Source organism: Elephantulus edwardii, unplaced genomic scaffold (genome assembly GCF_000299155.1).
Source record: "Elephantulus edwardii isolate Elephantulus edwardi_28Jun2011 unplaced genomic scaffold, EleEdw1.0 scaffold00083, whole genome shotgun sequence".
NCBI classification, from domain to species: domain Eukaryota; kingdom Metazoa; phylum Chordata; class Mammalia; order Macroscelidea; family Macroscelididae; genus Elephantulus; species Elephantulus edwardii.
In genome coordinates this window covers 11,380,972-11,403,386 of record NW_006399833.1, presented here as the reverse complement: position 1 = coordinate 11,403,386, position 22,415 = coordinate 11,380,972, and the positions used below count along the sequence as shown (strand labels likewise).

Below are 22,415 nucleotides of genomic sequence, written 5' to 3'. Positions count from 1 at the left end.
TATGAGTTGCAAACGACTCGACGACACATAACAACAACAACAACAACATTAGTAAATTATCCCTCAAGCCTAGGAAATTGTCATTTACAGAGTACATCTTTCTGGCAATAATGAATTTTCTCTACATCGAGAAGCTCTTATGGCCTATTGGTAAGGACAATCGAAAGGGATACAGTTTGAATCTACCAATTATTCCATGGGACAAGAATAAGCAGTCTTCTCCTGTGTGATTTACAGCCTCTGAAAACCAGGCAGAGGGTTGGCTATGAGTCAATTCTGACTCAGCTGCACATAACAATTGCAACTCTTCCTTCCTGGGATCTACAGTAAGTAAGATAAACTGGCCTCTGAAATCCCTAAACTGTGTATGAAATCATTAACCAGGGACAAGTGAGGTGGCAAATGTGTGTGGTCTGAAGCCTCTAAAAGAAAACAAAAAACAACAACCCAATGTTGAGGAAATAAAGGGGATAGAAGATTCAGGAAATGAAAAGGAATAAACTGGAGAGGAAAACATGGTGAGATGTTGAACAAGGGTTAACAAAACAAAACTCCAACTCACCACCATTAAGTTGGTCAGTGCAACCAATAAGTGTAAGATTGCCAACCGAAAAGTCACTGCTTCAAACCCATCAGCTGCTCTAGAGAAGAAAGATGAGCCAGCCTGATCCTGATAATATTCACAGCCCCAGAAACTCAAATGGCCGGTTGCCATGAGTTGGAATCAACTTGATGGCAATAAGTTTGGTTTTAGTTTTGCCTTAATTTAGTTTCTAGGCTTGATTTCATCGCATTAAGATTCAGTCTTAAAGATTACTTATTAGTTCATCTTTTGTACAGATAATCCTACAGTCCCTACTGCCCCACTGGAACTGAACACATACCAATGTTCCATACCAATTAAGCATCAGAAAAAAAGAAGGGCGAAAGTCCTGTAGCACTGGACATGTTACGGTTGCCTAGTTTGAGAGCTAAGCTTTAGAGCGAGACCGACTGGGTTTGAATCTTGACTCAGCTTCTAAAAGCTGTGGAAGAAAGTACTTACCTCACACCTAGCTCATTGTGAACCAAGTAAGTAATTACATATAAATGCTTAACAAAGTAGCTAGCACCAACTCCCATTACCTATTGCCCTTTAGCTGATTCTGACTTATAGCAAACTTATAAGACAGAGTAGAACTGTTGTATAGTGTTTCCAAGGCTATAATTTTTCCCCTCCAAAAGAATTTTGTTTTTTGCATTACAAAAATTATACATGATCTTGTAGAAAATACCAAGATGCGAAAAAGGATGAAAACAAAATCCAACAATCAGATCACTGCATTCTAATTTTTGTTCTACATTATTTTGTCCTGCTTTCTTACAGTTTTTATAAACATAAAACACACATATAAATAATGCAGGCATCTGACTGCTTAATAAACAAGGAAGTGATGGTTCAGCAGTAGAATTCTTGCCTTCTGTGTGGGAGACCTGGCTTTGGATCTTGGGCACAGCACACAAGAGCATTGACACCAGTGTGCAAGCATTGTAATTAAAAAGCACATTAATCAATGGTGATTAATGTCATACAACAAGGTGTCTATGAATGGTTGCATTAAAAAACAATGTGATTTGTAAACTTTCACTCAAGTAAGAAAATTAGTAAAGATACTAAGTTTTGCATTCTTTGCATACATGAGAGCCTAAAAACAGAAATCATCCTTTGGTTCTAAAGTTGATATAAATATTGGACAGAGGACTCCATACCCCATACTAATATCCAGTATCTATTTCTATTACCTCTGTGCTATGCGTCAAAAAGCTGGACAATGACTAGGGGATGATAGAAGGAGAATTGATGCCTTTGAGCTGTGGTGCTTGAGGAGTATTGAATGGACTGCTAGGAGAACAAACAGGTTCATTCTGGAGAGGGTGAGATCAGGTTGCTCCTTGGAGGCAAGGATTCTGAAACTTCGTCTGATATAATTTGGACATGTTGCAAGAAGGGAGCAGTCCTTGGACAGGAACGTCATGCTTGGGAGGGTGGAATAAAGTGTCCCATCTTTCTCCTAAGGAGTAACTGTTGAGTTCAATCCACCAAACTTTCAGTATAGCAGCCAAGGGCTTACCCACTATGCCACCAGGACTCCTCAAACGGACTGACGTTAAAAAAAAATCTTAGCTCTTAAAGTCAGGAGAAGAATTGGCAAGAGAATGGTGACTCCAAACTGTTAATTATCAACATTTAATGGGTCTTATGCTCTGTTTCTCCAAGCCTTAATCCTGCCCCTCTACCCTTCTCATTTCCTTGTCCCTAGGTCCCCACTCTGATGATGGATACCCAGTTCTCAGAGTTCACACCAGACATCACTCCGATCATGTTGGCTGCCCACACGAACAATTATGAAATCATCAAGCTGCTTGTCCAAAAGCGGGTGACTATCCCACGACCCCACCAGATCCGCTGCAACTGTGTGGAATGTGTGTCCAGTTCCGAGGTAGACAGCCTGCGCCACTCTCGCTCCCGGCTGAACATCTATAAGGCTCTGGCAAGTCCCTCACTCATTGCCTTGTCAAGTGAGGACCCTATTTTAACTGCTTTCCGCCTGGGATGGGAACTCAAGGAGCTGAGCAAGGTGGAAAATGAGTTTAAGGCCGAGTATGAAGAGCTCTCCCAGCAGTGTAAGCTCTTCGCCAAAGACCTGCTGGACCAAGCCCGGAGCTCCCGGGAACTGGAGATCATCCTCAACCATCGAGATGACCACAGTGAAGAGCTTGATCCCCAGAAGTACCATGACCTGGCCAAGCTGAAAGTAGCCATCAAATACCACCAGAAAGAGGTAAGTTGAGCTCTTCACCTTTTGTGACACTTAAGAGTCCAGAGCAACAGAACAAGAGTCAGCATTTTGATACCACTTGGCTAACAGATGAATAGACAGGCCTAGAAAATAGATAGGCTCATTCATCCAAGGTGCATACAGCCTCTGGATTTTTCCTTCTTTCTGGCCAGATAAGTGTGGGAGGCTGGGGGAAGTTTGTATCTGTTTCCTTAATGTTTCATTCAGCAGACGCTTGCATACTTTACTAGGTTCTTAGAATACTAGAGGCATTAACACTTTCTTTCTGGAGCTTCCAATCTAGTGACAGACATTAAGTAGAAGACTACAGTTGATAAGTAGGCGTGAAGTGTTCTGAAGGAACAGTGTTCTATAAGAACCAAAGGTACTCCTACTTTTATATATTGGGTCCCTGAGCAGTTATGATGGGGAAAAGCTGTTTGGATGCTGATAAATTTTAGCACAACTGAGTCCCTCAAAGCACATCTGCAAGAAGGTTAAGATATGCATTTGAAATATGTGAAGGCATTGTAGTTCCGTTGAAGGTTAGAACACCATCAGCTATGAAATTGTCTCTCATTACCATCAAGTTGACTCGCTGCTGAACTTCCATTGGGTTTCTGAAACTGTAGATAGGCCAGGAAGAGATTACCCACTTTTCTCCCAAAGGCTGGATCAGTATCTTCAATGATGTGACATCTAAACTGAGAGGGTCTTTTTTTTTTTTTTAAATAGATCTGTTCAAGCAGATCACAAGAAGAGACAATGCTTTCCACCTAAGCAGGATTTATAATTTATCAACTGTCCTATGCCATTTTATCAAACAATTCTGGGGGATGTGCTAGCAGTTTGAATTTTTTTTTAAGGAGATACAGTAGAAAGAATGGGTACAGTTAGGGAGCTCTGGTGGCCTAGTGGCAAGAAGCTGCACTGAAATCCTAGAGGTACACGGTTCAAATCCACCAGATGTTCTGCTGGAAAAAGAGGGGTAATCTCTTTCTGTACCAGTCAGATCTCATTTGACGGGAGATTACCCCTCCTTCTCCAGCAGAGCATCTGGTGGATTCAAACTGTGTACCTCTGGGATTGCAGTGCAGCTTCTTGCCAATAAGCCACCAGAGCTCCCTAAAATTTAAAAAAAAATTTTTGAAAAGAATGATTACAGTAGAAAGTAAAAGCAGGAAACGTGGAGCTACATCAACTAAAGCTGGAATTCTGGCTCGCTAGCTCTGGGACCTTGGTAAAATCACTTGTGTACTCAGAGAATCCTTTTTCTCATTTATAATCAGAGATGATAACAGTTTCTTAATTTCACATAACTGTTCTATGACCCTCTGGTATCATCCCTGCCTATACTCAGCCCACAGCCCTCTGCTCCCACCCTTTCCCCATATATGTTCTCATATATGTTTTACTAGTTATCCTTCTACTTTTACAAATAATGGTCTTATGCAGTATTTGTCCTTAGAAGATTGAGTTAGCAAAACATCTATGAGATACCATCTCACCCCAGTAAGAACAGCAAAATTTAACAGAACAGCAAACAACAAATGCTGGGAGGTTGTGGAGAAACTGGAACCCTTATTCACTGTTGGTGGAAGTGTAAAATGGTTTAACCACCGTGGAAGGCGGTGTGGCACTTTCTCAAAAAGGTGCAAATAGAGATACCATTTTACCCAGCAATTCCACTACTGGGAGTATACCCCAAAGAGACCATAACTGACATCCAAGCAGATATATACACACACCCATGTTTATCATGGCTTTGTTCACAATAGCAAGGAGTTGGAAATAACCCAGGTGCCCATCAACAAACGAATGGATAGAGAAGCTGTGGTATATTCACACAATGGAATACTATGCTGCATTGAAAAACAAGGAACTCATGCAATATTATTCAAAATGGGTGACCCTGGAGGACATTATGCTGAGTGAAATATCTCAGTCACAAAAGGACAAATATTGCATAGTGCCACTGTTGTAGAATGGGACTGACATCAGAGTTGGTGTGAGATTGAGAAAAATTGGATAAATTATGTATACTGCATTGAAACAGATGAGGGAGAAAACTGTTTAAAAGGGATATGTGACTAGGTATTTTTGTCATGACGGGAGAGCCCAGAGTGAAGGTTGTATAGTGGAGTGGACCTGGGAGGAGGGATTGTAAAACAATGAAAGAATTGTTCTTTTACTTTTCTAAGAAGGGAGTGTACTGGGGGGTGGGCAGGGTTGGGATGGGAGAAAAGTGCACAATGAATGAATGGAAATCCAAAGTCTCTGTAAATTTTCACTGAAATTAAAAAATTAAAGAAATCAATAAAAAGAAATAACTCAGGAGGAAAAAAGACAACTGAGTTAGTTCACTCAGCATAATACTCTTCACCCTCTCCCAAGTTATGTAGTATTTTTCTAAATCATTGCTCTCATGAGTGCTGCATAGTGCTCTTACTGCTTGCTGGTAGTAATCAGTTATTGCCAGGCTGTTGGACTAAGGGACTCAGTTTCTAATTGGCTGGTAGTCGGCTAATGCCCTCAGCAGCTTGCCGCATGGATTGTCCAACATGAAAGTTTGCATCAACAAAGTCAGCAAGAAAGATTATTAATCTACCACTGGCTTAGGGGAAATTTTATCCTTAGCTTTTTAAAACTATTATTATTATTATTTTGTACTGGTTTATTTACAAAGTTCGTATCTCACAACGGTTCTTTCCCATTTCCTTCAACCCTCCCTCCCTCCACCCATCAAATTGTGCTACCCTATGATTAATATCCCGCCCCTCTTCATCCTCATCCCTCTGCTCAATTTATGGGACTGAGTTAGCTCACTTAGCATAATGCTCTGCAGTCCCTTCCAAGTTAGGTAGTAATTTACAAAAGTATTGCTCCTGCGTCCTGAGTAGTATTCTATCATGTGAAGGTATCATAATTTCTCAAACCATTAGATTATGGCTGGACATTTAACCTTAGCTTTTCCAGCTTCTGGTAGCCCCAGATATTCTTTGTCCTGTGGCAGCATTATTCCATTCTCTGCTACTGATCTCACATAGAATTTTCCCCCTGTCTCTGTAAACCTTTCCATCTATGGATATGTATTTTTTTTAAATAATAAATAAATATGTAGTTCTATTGAGTTGCAAATAAATTCAGTCCCTGATTTTTCATTTATGCAATGCACATGTATAATTAAGACAGAATACACTTACCTTCTGAACAAATCAGTGATATCCTTGATTTGGGAGTGTTTTGGTTTGTTTGTTTTTTTAATAAATTCAAATTTAGTTTTATACAGTTTGGCACTTTAGTAAGAAAAAAAAAATCTTGTGATCTACTAAGATTCCAGCAATTCAGGTATTTGCATTTCATTCTAAAGAGTCTTTGATCAGAAGGAGACTAACGAAAGACTTCTCAATATACTTCCAAAATCTAGCCTTAAAGCATGTGAAACACACACACTGCTTAAGATGACAAGTAATTAAAAAAAAAAAACCCAAAACCCAATCGTGATCATTTATTTAGTATGCAATACACTTGACCACAATTTTTTCAGTACAAACTCTCCTTAATAATAGATGTGATGACATTGCACAGACTAGTCTTTTCTTTGGATGAAAATAAATAAATCTCAATTTATCATCCCATTATATTTATTGTAGCAAGTTAACTCAACTTTTCCATGATAGAATTTCTCAAATTCCTTGGAGGCATATAGGGTTTGTGTATTAACTGGTCAAGAACAGAAATATATTACCATCTGAAGCAGATGTTGGCACTCTGGGCAACATTCAAACACCACTAAGCCTAGGACATAAACACCTAGTCGCTCCAGGATTACCAGGATTATCAAGGGAACCAGTAAAGCCACTAGCTTTAGCAGACTGTAAAGGATTCACCTATCTTCCCAGGAAGCCAGCTAGGTTTCTTTATACTCCAGTCTTGTAAGCAGCTTTGTAAAAGTCCTTTCTCAGGCATTTAAGGGGGGGGGGGGGGGGGGGAGTTCTTGAGATATAGTATGGGGTTTTGAGAGTTTAAGTTGCCATTAAACAATAACAGTGGAGAGGGTGCTCTCAATCAATCATCAGACCATTTTAAAACTTTGTTTCCATGTGGAGACCTTTTTGAAACAAGCTTAACCAACATCCAAATGTAGAAAATTTGAACAGTGGGTGTAATGTAATAGCATTCTTCTCAAGAGATCAACAGGTAGGCTTCTTCTTTACCATCTAAAATTCAGGAAGAGGAAAGAGCCGTTATGACACTTCTCTACTCTTATCTCTGGTGCCACTTCTATTCACACCCTGTTCAATATTCTTTTTTTCCCCCATGCATCTACATTGTATTTTATTCAATCTTTCATTTGCAATTTCATTTGTGTTCGTGTGAGCAAGAATTAAGAAATACACTACACACTTGGAAATGTTTACAAAAGGGTAAGATATTAGGGAAATTTGCTGTCAGTGACTGCTACAGAGTGCTAAAGAGCAACGACATCAGTCTGGAGACTAGGGTGCACCTGAGCCAGGCCATGGTCTTCACAATTGCTTGCTATACATCAGAGAAATGGACAGTAACTAAAGGTGACATAAGAACGTTCAATGCTTTTGAGTCGTGGTGCTGCAGAAGAGTTATTGGACGTTAACATGGAGAGCCAAGAGAACAAACAGGCAAACAAGTTTGTCCTGGAGAGGGTGAAACCAAGTGGCTCTTTGGAGGCAAGGATTTTGAAATATCATCTGATATACTTTGGGCATGTTTCCAGGAGGGTACAGTCCTTGGAGGACATCATGCTTGGAAGGATGGAGGGACAACACAAGAGAGGAAAACCCTGGAGGAAATGGCTTGACACAGTAACTGGGGTAATGGTGATAGGTGTGTCGGAGACAGTGCAATTCGCTCAGATTAGGACAGGGTTTAGAACCATTGTACATAGGGTCGCTATGAGTCACAAGCAACTCAGCAGACAGCACATAGCCATAACATTGTGAAGGAGAAGCTTCGTGGATTCCAGCGAGAAGAACATGTAGTCAAGATAAACACCTTTTCACTTACAGTTTCAATGAGACAACATGCCTTCTAAACCTTAAGCTAAAAACCTGTGTTTCACAAAACAACAGAACAATTTAAAAAAAAATTCATTATTTTGTGTGTGTGTGTGTGTGTGTGTGTGTGTATGTGTGTGTGTGTACCTTCAAATCAGATCTGACTGGTACAGTAGATTACCTCTCCTTCTCCAGCACAGCATCCGGTGGATTCGAACCACGTACCTCTGGGATTGCAGTGCAGTTTCTTGCCACTAGGCCACCAGAGCTCTCTAGAACTTTTTTAAATATAAAATGAGCTGATTTTCTTAGCAGCTTACCAATATAAAAATTTGTAAGATGAATGTTTTTGTAGAAAGTACTGTTTTCTAAGTGTAAGAATATTATTATTAGAAACCACCAATATTGATCAAATTTGTGATAATTTAGAGGCATGTATAAACATGTGTGTTCAACAAGAGATTTCACTGATAATATCTCTGGTTAAAGAAATCCTAAAGATTCAAGGTGTGTTGCATAACTGTAGTTCCTTAGCCTATTTTACACTCGCGTGTGTGAAACTAAAAAAACACCTCTTCAGACATTTCTGTCTAATGAAGGTTTTTAAGATGAAATTGTGGCAAGGGGTAAAGAACACAACGGTTTTCCTTATCTTGCTTAAAATGTGGTCCTTCGGAGGTAAAAATGGCTGGCCATGTCACTGTAAGTGAACATCTTTCAAGGATTCTTAATTACCTTAAAGAAGTATGGCCTTCAAGCCCAGTGGCTAGCTGCATCTGTTGATACAAATAACTCCCAAATAACTTTGTGAACTAGGAGATATTTTGTCCTTTAAACTGAGAGTTTTCTGTTGGTTAGCTATTTGATTGGTTGGTTGGTTGGTTGGTTGATTTTTTGGTAAGGTTTCTGTGGGTATAAAGGCAGATTTAGATACAGACTGTAAGGAAAAGGATCCCTTTAAAACAAAACAAAACTAAACTAAAAAATAGAAGAGGAATCACTAATACTCTATAAAAACCAATTGGAAGCTGGAGTGGTATCCACTTCTAAACAACATGCCTCCAGAAACCCTATGTACTTTGATAAATGACGATAATTGTAGAGGGGTTTCAGGCTTTTTGTTCATAGGGCCGGGCTCGACTTGATGGCAATCAACACCACCACAACATATACGCCAATACAAAAATAGCATTGATATTTAAAAAAGATGAAAATCTAGTTTGATCAGCAGAGAGTTGTGCTGCTAACCTAAAGGTTTGAATCTGCCAGCAAGCGGCTCCGTAAGGGAAACAGACACTCTCCTGTGTGATTCACTGCCTCAGAAATTCACTGGAGAGTCAGCTATACCTTGGTTCCAAGCTGACAGCAATGAGCTTTACTTTTTTTTATAGTTGGAGCACAGCAGGTTAATAATGGCAAGTTACACATCAACTCAGAAACAATACCTTAGCCATGAATAGGATATGATTTGTTATTTCCTAAAGGGTTGTTGTTTGTTTGTTTTTCATTGTGAGTCCCTCATTATTATTCCTTCTAGAACCCAATTAGACTTCCAAAAAGAATTTAAATTAGTGAAAATAAGCTCAAGAGAAAGAAACAAAAGGTAATGTTAAACTGTAACTTTGGCATGGAATATAATCTTCTTGTTGTTGTTAAGTGCCTTGGAGTCGCAGGCGACTCATAGCGACCCTATGAAGGAGAGTCCTCTACGCTTGGGTGCCTTTCATCCTCTCTCCAGGTTCATAGGGTTTCCGGAGACAAGCTATTATGGAAGTGGATGCTACTCCTCCTTCCAAGCTTGTTTAATTGGGGAGCTCCACCACACTCTCTGTCTGCATTGGGTAGCCAACCATTAACACATTTGACACATCAATGTCACAGTGTTCAGCCTTACAGCAACCACAAGCGACCGCGGTAGGGCAACTGGTACACTAAGGCTATATATGACCTAGAGGAATGTCTGAACAAAAACAATGAAAGACTACCCGAGGGCTGCGAATTAAAAGTCACCCACCTTTGGCTTGGTAGCATCGCTTTCTGTCCACTGGACCAGCTGATCTCTCTCTGTGTTGATATTATTGTTGTCAATAGAATATAATATGAAGTTTTAATCCATTAAAGTAGATACAAAGTGATTCAGTCACAGCAAATGGACTTCCAGACAATTCCCTATAAACATCTTTCAGATATCTCTGAGAAAAACCAATTTCATATATTTTCTGTCCAAATGTCAGATATATCATGCTAAAAGTTTGTTTAAAATTCTGTATTTTTTCTTTTATATATATATTTTATTAATGAAAGTTTGAGACTGGATTTCCATTCATTCATGGTGGCAACTTTCTCTCTGCCCACCCCTCCCCCCAGTTCACTCTTCTCTTTGAAAAGTAAAATTCTTTCATTGTTATACAATCCCTGCCCCCCAAGTCTACTCCTCTATGCAGCCTTTGTTCTGGACTCATGTCATGACTATATATATATATATATATATAAAATCTCTATTTCATTTATTCCTTATTGTTATTTAATTTTGGAGGATTATTCTTTTAAGTTGTACAGCACTCTTAGGTCAATTTGCTGCACTGAGGTAATCTGGGTTTGCTGTGAAGCTGAACCTTGTGCCATTGGGAGTCAAATGCCATGACGGCCGCCCATGGTGAACAGTGTTTGGTGGAGCTCCCTGTTTTAAGACAGGTTTGGAAGGAGGAGTGGCATCCACTTCCTAAACCGCATACCTCTGGAAACACATGCCTCTGAAAACTCTATGAATCTGGAGAAATGATAGTTATAGAAAGGCTTCAGGCCTTTTGTTCATAGTGTCACTATGAGTCATCCTTGACTCAACGGCAATCAACAACCCACCACCACCTTATTGCCATTCTTGGTAGGCAGAAAAAATATTACAGCTTTCATTTTACAATTGAGGAAAAATTATGTTTTTATATTTGTTCAGAATCATCTGACAAAGTTGGGGTAGAATTTAGACTTCTGGTATGACATTCTGTCTGAATACATTCTGCTATCGTCTATGGAATGATCAATGTGATTAAATGCCAGTTTGGTAGCTTCCAAGTTCACCAGGTAATTGAAGATGACCACAAGTTCTTTGATTAGTAAATGAAAGTTTATTAAAATATCTTAAAATATGTAACAGTAAAACGGTTTATACAAAATCATAGGAGTTACAATCAGATTGACTGGTGGTGTTGGGGGGGGAGGGGTTATGTGCCATCTAGTCATTTCAATCACGTAGGGGATTGCCCATCTTTCTCCCATGAAGCAGTTTCGACCCACGGGCATTTCAGTGGGCAGCACAACTCTTTACCCAGTAGGCCACCAGAGCTCCCTAAAATCTGGTAGTCAATAATGATGCAAGCATATGATCACAATTGCCCACACATATTAGCTTAGCCAAAGCATACAAAGATTGTACTACCTACCTAATTCATTGCCACTCACTAGCCCATCTCCTTTGGTTTTCACAGCCTTGTCTCAGAAGGATGAGGCTGTCTCCCTCTTTACCTACCTATGACATACAACATCGGCTTTGGTGTTGGTTCCAAAATTATTAGAAAGAGGCCAGTATGGATAGAGGATCACCCTCTCTCTCCATCCTCCTCTAGGAAAGATGTAGGACTCCAATCAGTGGTATTGCATCGTTGGACTTCTAAGTTAGCAAATACATCTGTCTCTAATTGCACTTTGGGACATGTCAATTACCAACAATTTCTATCAACATCAACATCTAGAGATGGCTAATTTTACATATGATCCAAACAGGGCTTGGTTTATACACTTGCTTAGAAACTAATATGATAAAGTCACTTCCTACCTCAATAGCATACTTAACAACAACTTTTTACTTTTCTACTGCTTCCTAAATATTTTGTCTTCTAAACTTACTTATCACTATTAAATCTATTTCCTTGCAGCTTATATACTTTAAACTATAATAAAAAAGGAGGGGGGAACCCTACAACCCATTTCTAAGAGCACTGATATCTTAACAATTCTTAAATGCAAATAATTATACAATCAAAGCAAGCATTGTCATCAGTGTATTCTATCTAGTCCATACAGTTCAGTATTTCCAGGTGATCCAGCACAAGGTTGTAATGTCTTCCTGTTTTCACATCTGCATTGTGTTGGTCATTAGCTGATTTGCCATAGGAGTGAGGAGGATTCAGGTCTTCATCTCATTTCAAAGGCTACAGTCATCTCAAATGTCTTTTTATCTACTTTGGAGCCCTACATAAGTTTGTATGTTGCTTGTTTCCTCATTAACTCTAAGGGTTTTAACAAACTTGAGAAATTTTCAGAAAAGCTATATCCGAGAGTTCCACTCACCTGTTAACCTTATTTGAGAACCAGCAGGTCTGATCATTTACAAACTGTTTTGCAAAACGGTGCGCCAAACTGTTCATCTCTTCTTGCATATTTCCTAATCTTATTCAAGTCGTCCTATCTTGAATTTTATTCTAACACAAAATCATAGCCCAATTTTCTAAAGTCCAAATTTTTAGTAGGGAGTGGAGATTTTGCTGGCTATTTCAAGTACTTTAATTAAAGCACAGATACTATCTTTTAATTTTTATTCAGTGCTTGTATCGCTCCTCTCAATTTATTAAGTATACAGATCTCCTTCTTTAATGGTTCCTTTTGGAATACTGAGATAAACAGTTTCTCCATGCTTTTCCACTGTTCAGTTTAGCTTAATTTGGCATAGTATATTTTACACATTTGCTGGAATAGTCCTGCACTGAAGCAGAGTTTCTCCCTGAGAACCTTCCTGACAGCTATTATCTAGTAACTTTTTTGCTTTTTCAGAACTATTGTCCCTGAGTATGTTATCACCTCTTTTATTTGCTATATCCTCACTTAAAGATCCAATAAGGAGTTCTATTTTTTGAGGTATAAATGATCCAACATTGTCCTGATGATGTATACAGATCCACTGTCATACTAACCCACGAGTGGTGTTCTTTTAATCTCACTTTTTTAAACAATCAAATTAAATGCCATGATGTGACAGGCTTGATCAGTGCTTCACTCCAGTGTTAGGTAAGAGCTTTTATTCCCTTAGCTATTGATTACTCTTGCCATGGAGAACAAAGGCAGGCAAACCAAGTTTTGCCAGAGGTTTTTGAGTAACCACAAGAAAAAAGAATTCTATTTATGTTCAAATTAAACCCAATCACACTTGCTCTATAGTGTACTGGAAATAAAGAAAAAAATAAGGTAGGACTAGAAGAAAACTAATAGTGTTATAGTCAGGGGAAAAAAAGAATATACTTGAAACAAACCCATCATAAATTCTTATATGCTGCAGAGACCAATTGTATCTTAGTCACTTCTTGAAGCCCCTCGAATGTCACTGTCCACATCAATGAGCTCGTTGTCACAGATGTCATCCTCTCCATAGATCATAGAAGATTCTATCTCAAGGATTAGCTCATCATCTTCTGCAGTAAGTATTGACTCAAAATCTGAGATCTCAGAAATATCTGGCAGTGATATGATATCAGAAGCATCTATATCTGGGGCATCTGCATCTGGGGCATCTGCATCTGGGGCATCTGCATCTGGGGCATCTGCATCTATATCTATATCTATATAATCTATATCTATATCATCTATATCTATATCTCCATCTGCATCCATTTCTATGTGCTCTTCTCCACCATTTTGTTCCATGACAGGAACTTCTTGTAACATGGCCTGTAAAAGCTCTTCAGAGATTCTTATTAGCTGGGCTAAACAATCAATAAGCCCACCCAGTAGAAAAGGAATCGACACTGCCTCCATGCTGCTCTGTACTCTTCTCAGGATTGCAAGAAGTTGCAACAAATGGGCTTAGTGGCAAGAGATCCTGTGGTGCTTTAAATGGTTTTTGTGGTTGGTTTAGAGATTGCCACAGCCAAGAGAAACCAGCAAAGTGGACCTAACAACAGAAAAGAGAAATAGAAAGGTTAGTTCCCTTTAAACTTTTTCTCATCCTAAAGTTCTAACTGCAAGATATCCCTATCAGAAGTTGCTGAGGTTAAATGGGGTTTCCGAGGTATTAGTCCTCTTTTTATGATCTTTTTATCAATATTTCTTTCGTTTTATATTGGTTTGCTCACAAAATTAATATAAATTGTATTTCACAATATTCTTCATTCACACAGTCATTTCCATGCATTATGTTTTATAAGATCAATCACCATTGGACCTTGCTCATCATTACCCAATCTTTTCAGGTCCCTGCTGGATCCTTCCCTTTTCCTTCACCCCCCTCCCTCCACCCACCAAACTATGCAACCCTGTGGCCTGTGGTTTCACCCCTACCCATCCTCACCCCTCTGCTCCCACCCCTTTCCCTCTTGAGTCCCCATGCATATTTTATTAGATATTCTTCCATTTTTATAATAATGGTCTTACACAGTATTTGTCCTTATGAGACTTAGTTCGCTTTCCAGTCTCTCCCTTGTTTTTGATGGTGTTTTGAGAATTTCAAGGAAAAAATGTACTAGTTCTGACCACACTTATACTAGGGAGCTCTGGTGGCCTTGTGGTAAGAACTGCGCCACAATCAGAAAGGTACACAGTTTAAATCCGCCAGCCTCTTGTGAAGTCTGAGCAACCTCCTACCGTGTGATTTACTGCCCTGAGAAACTGCTGGAAGGTTAGCTATAAGTCAGTTCCAACTAGAAGGCCCAGGACAATATCAGAGTCTTGATTCGTTTGGGAAGGTCAGATTGTCTCCTCCCTCTATCCTGTATTGGTTAGGCTTACAAGTCTTGTATTATCTAGTTTCTAGAACTTCAGACCAGAGTAAGACCCAGAAAAATACAAGTTTCACATCCAATTTCAGATCCTCTTGGATCTTTCATGGAATTGTAGCAAGTCATTAGCTAGAAGGTCTGTAACTTACACTTGGAGCTTGCTGATCTCCACAGGGTCTAGTTTGACCCACACAACTATCTGCACTTAAGAGAGCTCTGGTGGCCTAATGGTAAGAAGCTGTGCTACAATCCCAAAGGCACATGGTTTGAATCTACCGACTCAATGACACACAACAACACCTGCATTAGCATAAGTGTGGTCAAAACCATTACAATTTTTTATGTCTAAATTTCTAATCATAGGGGGCTTTCTCTAATAAGAGTCACGATCACAATATTTTTGTAGTGAGAAAGTATGATTTTGGTTGGAGGCCATTTTCCATCTGAAATCTGGATGAATGGGTACTACAAAGCATGACAGTTTACCTTGTTAACTCAATATATGTTTTTTTCTTAAACAAAAAGTGACCTGGATGATAGAACTATAGAAAGAAATAAATGAAGGGAATTTTCCATTAAAATTGGGCATGCCTTTGCTCATTAGAAGGAAAGCATAGGGGAAAGGTGTGTATTAAATATTGCTAGGGAGTACTAGCATAGTTTTAAAAGGCAGTAATAACCTATTACAGGGCTGATAGCCCAAAGGCATAAGAAGAGTGAGAGGTATACAATCACAAAAATCCTACTAAATTTTGGTCATTTTTTTTTGTTTCCTATTTTTTCTTTTTTCCTCAACTTCTCTATCTCCCAATCAAAGCCAAAATAAAAATGAAAACCACCTAATCCTGCCATCTAAAAGATTCTGACTTATGGTGACCCTGCATTAGGTTTCCCGTGCTATAAAATTTTTAAAAAACAGATTGTTTTGTCTCTCTCTTGCAAGAGCAGCTGGTGGTTTTGAACAGCTGAACTTTCATTTAGCAGTCCAACATGTAATGTAACACATGGCATCACTGGGGTCCTTACAGGACTCATGGTCAATATGTCTCTATTTATTCATTTATCTGTTTCATTCTGTTTCACTCTCCTATTCCTTCCTATTATCTTTTCTTCTATACTCCACCCTAAATGACATAAAGTTTAAAAATTAGTTTATAATTTATCAAACTGATATACTTATTGAGTTTATGTGGCATGATCTAAAGGTAAAATGCCCCAAAAATATAATATTTTCCCTCTATTACATATGCATCCCAATATCATTTTTTGAGGACTCATTCCGTTTTGATTAGAAAAGTTTCCTGACCTAGCCCTAAATCCAATAAATATATGTTGCCTCTTGTGACCTCTAATCTACAATTCCTATCTTCAAAGCACGTTGGAACCTAGAGGTTGGGGAGAAGGGGGCTGAGAAATTGCTAAGTAGTGAAATAGTAAGAGTATTTTTTTAAGTTGCTATAACATCTGTTCCCTCTCATATATTTTGATGACTAAAAGAAAGGGAAGAAGGAGGAACAGAATAAGAGAAGGAAACAACTTATTGCTCACTCAACTCAGTAAATATTTGTAAGCCACACATAGGGAATAGCAGGGAACCAAAGATGGACCAATTACAAACTGGAACTATTGTGAAAAATGCTATAATAAGCATCTGTTTGTGTCACAGCACTGGTTTCTTTAGGGTATATTCCCAATACTGGATAGCTGGTCAAATGATATTTCTATTTTCAAACTTTTGAGAAAGCAACAGACCGACATCCACAGTGAATGCATTATTTTACATTTCCACTAGCAGTACATAAGTGTTCCAATCTCTCCACCACCTCGTCAGCATTTGTTGTTCGCTGCCTTGCCAAACTTTACTATTGTTGCTGGGGTGAGATGATACCTCATTGTTGCTTTGATTTGCATCTCTCTAATTGCTAGGGGGTTTGAACATTTCTTCATGTGTTTGTAGACAGAAAATACATGGGACACCATGGAATATTATGCAGCACTAGAAAACAATGAACTTGTAAAACACTATAAAATATGGATGCATCTGGAAGACATTATGCTGAATAAAATATCTTAGTCACAAAAGGACAAATACTGCACTGGACCACTGTTATAAAAAGAGGATGCAATATTTGTCCTTATGAAACTGAGTTAGTACACTCAGTATAATGCTCTCCAATCTGCCCTAAGTTATGAAGTATTTTTCTAAATTGTTGCTCTTAAGTGCTGCATAAGATTCCATCGTGTGACTGTACCACAGTATCTCAATCTATTTGGTTATGGTTGGGTATTTGGGCTGTTTCCATGTTCTTGTGATGTTGAATAATGCTGCTGTGAAGATTGTTGTAAAAATTTCTATTTGTGTAAGGGAGTTCAAGGGGAAAAGAGGTTAGAGCAGAGGAGTGAGTGTGAGCAGGGTTACACAATTTGTTGGGTGGATGGAGGGGGAAGGAAATGGGAATGATCCAGTCTGGATTTGAAAAATAGGGTAATGGTGGGCATAGTTCAATCATGATTAATTTTATAAAGCACAATGTATGGAAATGATTGTATGAAACACAATGTCAATGAAGTAAAGCATGAAATACACGTATAAAAATTGTGTATGAAAGCAAATATAAAAGTTTAACAAATTAGAACGGACTCAGGGGAGGGGGAAAGAACATGGAAGAACAGTACTCTGGGGAGCGCTGGTGCCCTAGTGGTAGGAAGTTGCACTGCAATCCTGCAAGCACGTGGTTTGAGGCTGCTCTGCCGAAGGATGGTAAATCTCCCGTGTAATTAACTGCCTCTGAAAACCTGCAAGAGGGTCAGCTATCCGTCGGTTCCGACTCAATGAGACACAACAACGCTAGAATAGATGAAGGGAAGGACTATGTAAAAGTAATGGATGATTAAACATTAATATGTCTGACAATTAAAAAGATTAAAGATGACTAGACAAGCCACAGAGTCAGAGAAAATATTTCCAAATACAGTATCCGCTAAAAAATTTACAACCAGAATGTGGTCAGGGGTGTGTGTGTGTGTGTGTGTGTGTAACAAGCAATCTAATACAAAATGAACAAAAGATTTCAAAAGACAATGCACAAATTAATAGCTAATAAGTACGTGAAAATTTACTCAATACTATTAAATGTAAATGTAAAATAATATCACAATAAGATAGTATACAATACTGCTCTAGACTGGCTAAAATCAAAGACTAATAGTATATGTTGGCAAAGATGGAGGTCAAACGGAACTCTGGAGTGCAAAGCGGTACAATCACTTTGGAAACATATCTTCTAGCTTCTTCTAAAACAACAAAAAAAATTTGACGTTTCTTAAAAACCTAAGCTTCTGTGACCCAGCAATTCCTTCCACTCCTAGGTATCAACTCAAAAGAAATGTTAAGCACATACTTACAAAAAGAGATTTGCAAGAGTGGTTATGGCAGCTTCACAGAAACTGGAAAGAACCCAAGGATCTAGAAAAAAGAGAACAAAGACATTTTAATATATTTATCTAATTCAGTACTCAGCAATAAAAAAAATAATCCTGCTAAAAGCAGTAAGATGGATAAATATTTTAAAAACCAGTACAGTTCACGAAAACAGCTAGATCCAAAAGGATATATACTATATGACTCCATTCACATAAACTTTAGAAAATTCAAACTGAGCTGAGGTGGAAAAAAAATTAAAATAGGGTTGCATCTAGGAGGTATAGTGGAACTTTCTACAGTAATGGTAGCAATCATGTTTTTAAATATGGTTTGGGGTTCCAGTGGGTTGAGCATTTGTCAAAACTTATTGAATAATCTTAAAATTTGTATATTTTAACCGTATGTAAATTTTACGCGACACCCCCCCACTCCCCCCCCACACACCGTGGGGCCTCCGCTGCCGCAGACATTAGCCAAACACAGTCCCCAGCCTCAAGGACTATATATTAAATGAGATTACAAATAAATAAATAATTACTCCAATAAAGGTTAACATTTATTAAGGTGCTACTCTCAAATGCTGATGAAGTTACAGGTGGTAAAAGATGGAAGCATAGAGATAAAGGGACTTGCCACGTGGTCATACTGCAGGAGTGATGCAGAGGGGAGAGTTAAGAACAGATCTGACCTCTGAAGCCGTATGCTAGAGGACATAAATTCCGGATTCCTACTGGAGAAAATTAGCCTTCTGAGAGCCTGAACTAGCATGGTATGCTCCTGAGCAAAAGGAGAACTTAGAATGGTAACTTCATTCTGCAAACTAGCTGAATTCCATGTGGATTGAAGGGCTATAGCCTAGTGGCTGCCCATCACCTCACATGGGAAGGTTTACGAAGGTTTATTGCATTGCAGACCTTTCGCAAAAGCACTGAACGGGCCCAGATGGTAATAAACTACTCACCCGCCAATGATCTGAGACTGCTGCAGAGGTCTTCTATCTATCCGACCGTTTTCTGGACTTCCCACACTTAAAAACAGGCTGTATTAGGTCCGGTAGTGCAAGAGCACTACCAGCACACCTGGGAAAGAAAGAAAAAAGAGTTGTTTAATTGCAGTTTTTTAAACTGCAAAACAACTCTGTTTACGAAAGCTACACAGGGTGCAAACAGCAAGGACAGAGAAACTCCAACCAAAGCCAGCAAAGAGCCCTTGGAAACTGAAAAGCTAAATCTAGACAATCTAGATTGTCTCTTCTCTGTGACCTACACAGGACAAGGACTGGTTTTAGCCCCAAGCACAGTGAATCCATGCATTTAACAAAAGAAAGGCAAAACCAGCAGAGTTTTACCGCCTGTGCAAAGTTGATGTATCAAGCAAAAAATTGGAGGTATCCGCGAGTCAAGAGCGCTCCTTACCAGTCCCAAGCGAAGGTCTCAAAGTGGCTGTTCGAGCTTTGGAGGGAAAAATTAAATCATCCCTTTTCGTAATCTCGCGATACCTCGGAGACACCCCCCCCCCTTCAGTAGATGAGTATCTTATCTTTTTCACTGGGTATTTGGTACAGGCTCATCGTTTGACACACCTCTGGGCTTCCAGGGCTATAAAACTGAAAGGGAGGAGCAAATGGGGGATTCTAATCACTGCACAGGTGCAGCCTTTGTATTCGGAGTGCAATACCCTGTAAACTACCCCACCAGAGATTGTTCCAGTAGGAACTTTAGAGAAAGAAATTCTGCAATGTCTAAAAATATATGATGAGAGTATGAAACTAAAAAACCCAAAAGCAGCCACCATGGCCTTCATTCTGTCTTATGGGGTTTTGTTTGTTTGTTTTATCAAAGTAGAACTGCAGTCCATGATGTTTTATGGCACTGATTTTGCAGTAGTGAATCTCCCAGCTTCTCTTCCAGGTTTTTAAGTACCTCAAGGTATCTGATGTCAACCTTTTAGTTAGTAGCCCGTAATTTAACCATGACTGCTGTCCTGGGGCTCCTGATTTGTTTATACCTATGCGTGACACCCCGGTGCTGTGGTCTTTATGGAGGTGGGACAGTCCAATCTACCCAGCAATTTCTCTGCCGGAGAAAAACCTGGTGATTTTGCTTCATAAAAAGTTTTGTTGTTGTTGTGTTCCCTGATTTTGGGAGCAAGACTTAACTGACCGAGCCATGGAGCAGGTTTTCAGAGGCAGTAAATCACACAAGTGGAGATTGCTCACGGTTCTCCGCAGTGCAGCCTGCCGATTCGAACGGCAATTACAGCCTAGGAAAACTCTTGTGGCAGTATGACTACGCCACCTGGCGTATGATGAGTGCTTTTGCTAGTGTTTGTATATCTCATTTGATCCTCAGGACCTCCATGCGATACGGGTAGGGTAATGTAGAATTTTTAATCATCATTCGACGTTTGGGAATATTGAAGTCTGCAGAGACAAAACTGATTTGCTCAAAGCCATTGCCTTCAAGTTGGAACTTACATAGCTGACCCTCCATCATATGACACTCCAATTTGTGGTCTTACATGGTAGATGAGATTGTCCATCTTTTTCACAGAGTGGCTGGTGCATTTAAACTGCTAGAAAAACACAATACAACCTTTGTATTAGCAGTGAAACACTACACAGACTAAGCCACTAGGAGTTCTCTTTCCTTCCCATAGACCCAATTTTATACTTCAAGGACTCAAGCCCTTGAAGAAAGGCCTTCCAAATAATTTGTTAGGATAGACATATATCCTGCTTATACCATTAACCCAGTTTAGTTTTGTTGCAGGTTTTTTTGTTTTGTTTGTCTGTTTTTGTTTTTGTTATTGTTGTTGTTATTTTTACGTTAATTGTATGTTGCTAGCGTCCCAGAATACAAACACGTGAAGGCCTGAGTTTATGTGGGGATTTCCATGTGAATGTCAAAGAAAATTATGCCATTCCCAAATGGTACTCTCTCCAAGAAAGAAAGCAACATTTGAATATCCCAGCTGCTCAGTGGAGTAAATAATTTGTTTCTTCCCTAACTGACAAGATCTCCCATTTGCATTACACATTAAATCAACCCGTTCTCAAGCTGCATAACATCACAAAGAGGCAAATTATAGAACAAGAAGGCATCTTTTAACTTAAGTGCATCTCAGTGGCCTCTTCAACTGTGCCATCATCTAAGTGATGAATCATCCATGGTAAAAGCTCTCCCTCACTGCCACCACCACGTAAGAAGTGTAGAAACTCTCCTTTTAAATGTGCTACCAAAGAGGAAGCTGATGCTTACTTGGGGGTGCCAGGAAGAAAATGGGATATTTATCATGCTTGGCTCACTGCTAAACTGGCATCCAATCCAGAAACTCCTGCATTCTGCAGGGGTGGCAACTATTTCGTCCTCAAGATAAACTAGTGGAAGAGATACCTATATATACACACAGGCTTTTTAACAGAGATGCCTGTTATTCCTGGTAAGTGTCTGTTATTACTGTTATGTGCCACTGAGTTGACTACAACTCATAGCAACCCTATGAACAACTGCACTGAACCGTGTCCTATCCTGAGCCAGCCTCGCTTTCTCTGACACACTTGACCCCATTGCCACATTCGCTGTATCAATCCATATTACCAAGGGTCTTCCCCTCTCACACTGACCTTCTACTTTTCCAAGCACAACGTCCTTCTCCAAGGACTGTCTCCTTCTGAGAATAAGCCCAAAGTATATGAGATGGAGTTTCAAAATCCTTGCCTTCAAGGAGCAACTTGGTTTCACCCTCTCTAGACCTGACCTATTTGTTCTCTTGGCAGTCCATGGTATGTTCAACACCATCTCTTCTCCAGCACTACAGCTCAAAGGCTTCTATACTTCTATCATCCCTAGTCATGGTCCAGCTCTCAGATACACAGCGAGCCATTAGAAGCCCATGGCTTGGGTCAGCCGCACTTTAGTATCCAGACTGACACTGTTGCTTCTCAGCACTCTGGAGAGGTCCTTGACAGCAGATTTTCCCAATACCTTGTGATTTTCCCAATATCTTGTGATTTCCCAATATCTTGTGATTTCCTGACTGCTCTTGCCAAAGGTACTGATTGTGCAAACAAGCAAGGTGAAGTTGTTAACAATTTCAATCTTTTCTCCATCTCTCATGATGCTGGCTATTCATTTGGTTGTGAAGATTGTTTTTCTTTTTTTTTTCTTCTAGAATTTGATTGTTTTTCTTAATGTTGAGATAAAATCCATAGTGAAGGCTGCAGCAAACACCTCATGTCCTCTTCACTCTCTTCAAGCAAGGTTATGCCATTTGTATAATGCAGGTTGTTGATGAGTCGTTCCCCCCCCCAGTCTTGATACCAAATACTTTTTCATAAAATCCAACCTCTCAAGTTGATCTTATATATATA

At 39.3% G+C, this 22,415-nt stretch overlaps 2 protein-coding genes across 2 annotated transcripts in view; one reads left to right on the top strand and one right to left on the bottom strand.

Annotated features, from left to right (window-relative positions):
• TRPC5 (transient receptor potential cation channel, subfamily C, member 5) overlaps positions 1 to 22,415 on the top strand; it is a 263,323-nt gene that overhangs the window by 63,320 nt on the left and 177,588 nt on the right. Inside the window, exon 2 of the mRNA XM_006889931.1 lies at positions 2,301 to 2,822. Coding sequence (XP_006889993.1) covers positions 2,301 to 2,822 — 522 coding nt within the window. The remainder of the gene's footprint in view (positions 1 to 2,300; positions 2,823 to 22,415) is intronic.
• On the bottom strand, positions 13,199 to 13,660 carry LOC102849360 (uncharacterized protein ENSP00000361038 homolog). Its single transcript, XM_006889935.1, has 2 exons — positions 13,537 to 13,660; positions 13,199 to 13,464 (listed from the first exon to the last, which is right to left on the bottom strand). Exons 1-2 carry the CDS (start codon positions 13,658 to 13,660, stop codon positions 13,199 to 13,201), a joined length of 390 nt encoding a protein of 129 aa, XP_006889997.1.

What these genes read in the sequence shown, in the direction of transcription:
- LOC102849360 (XM_006889935.1), bottom strand. Translation starts at nt 13,660, where the DNA reads ATGGAGGCAGTGTCGATTCCTTTTCTACTGGGTGGGCTTATTGATTGT. An exon ending in TCCTGTCATGGAACAAAATG is followed by an intron (nt 13,465 to 13,536) that starts GTGGAGAAGAGC and finishes TAGATTATATAG; the next exon opens with ATATAGATATAGATGCAGAT.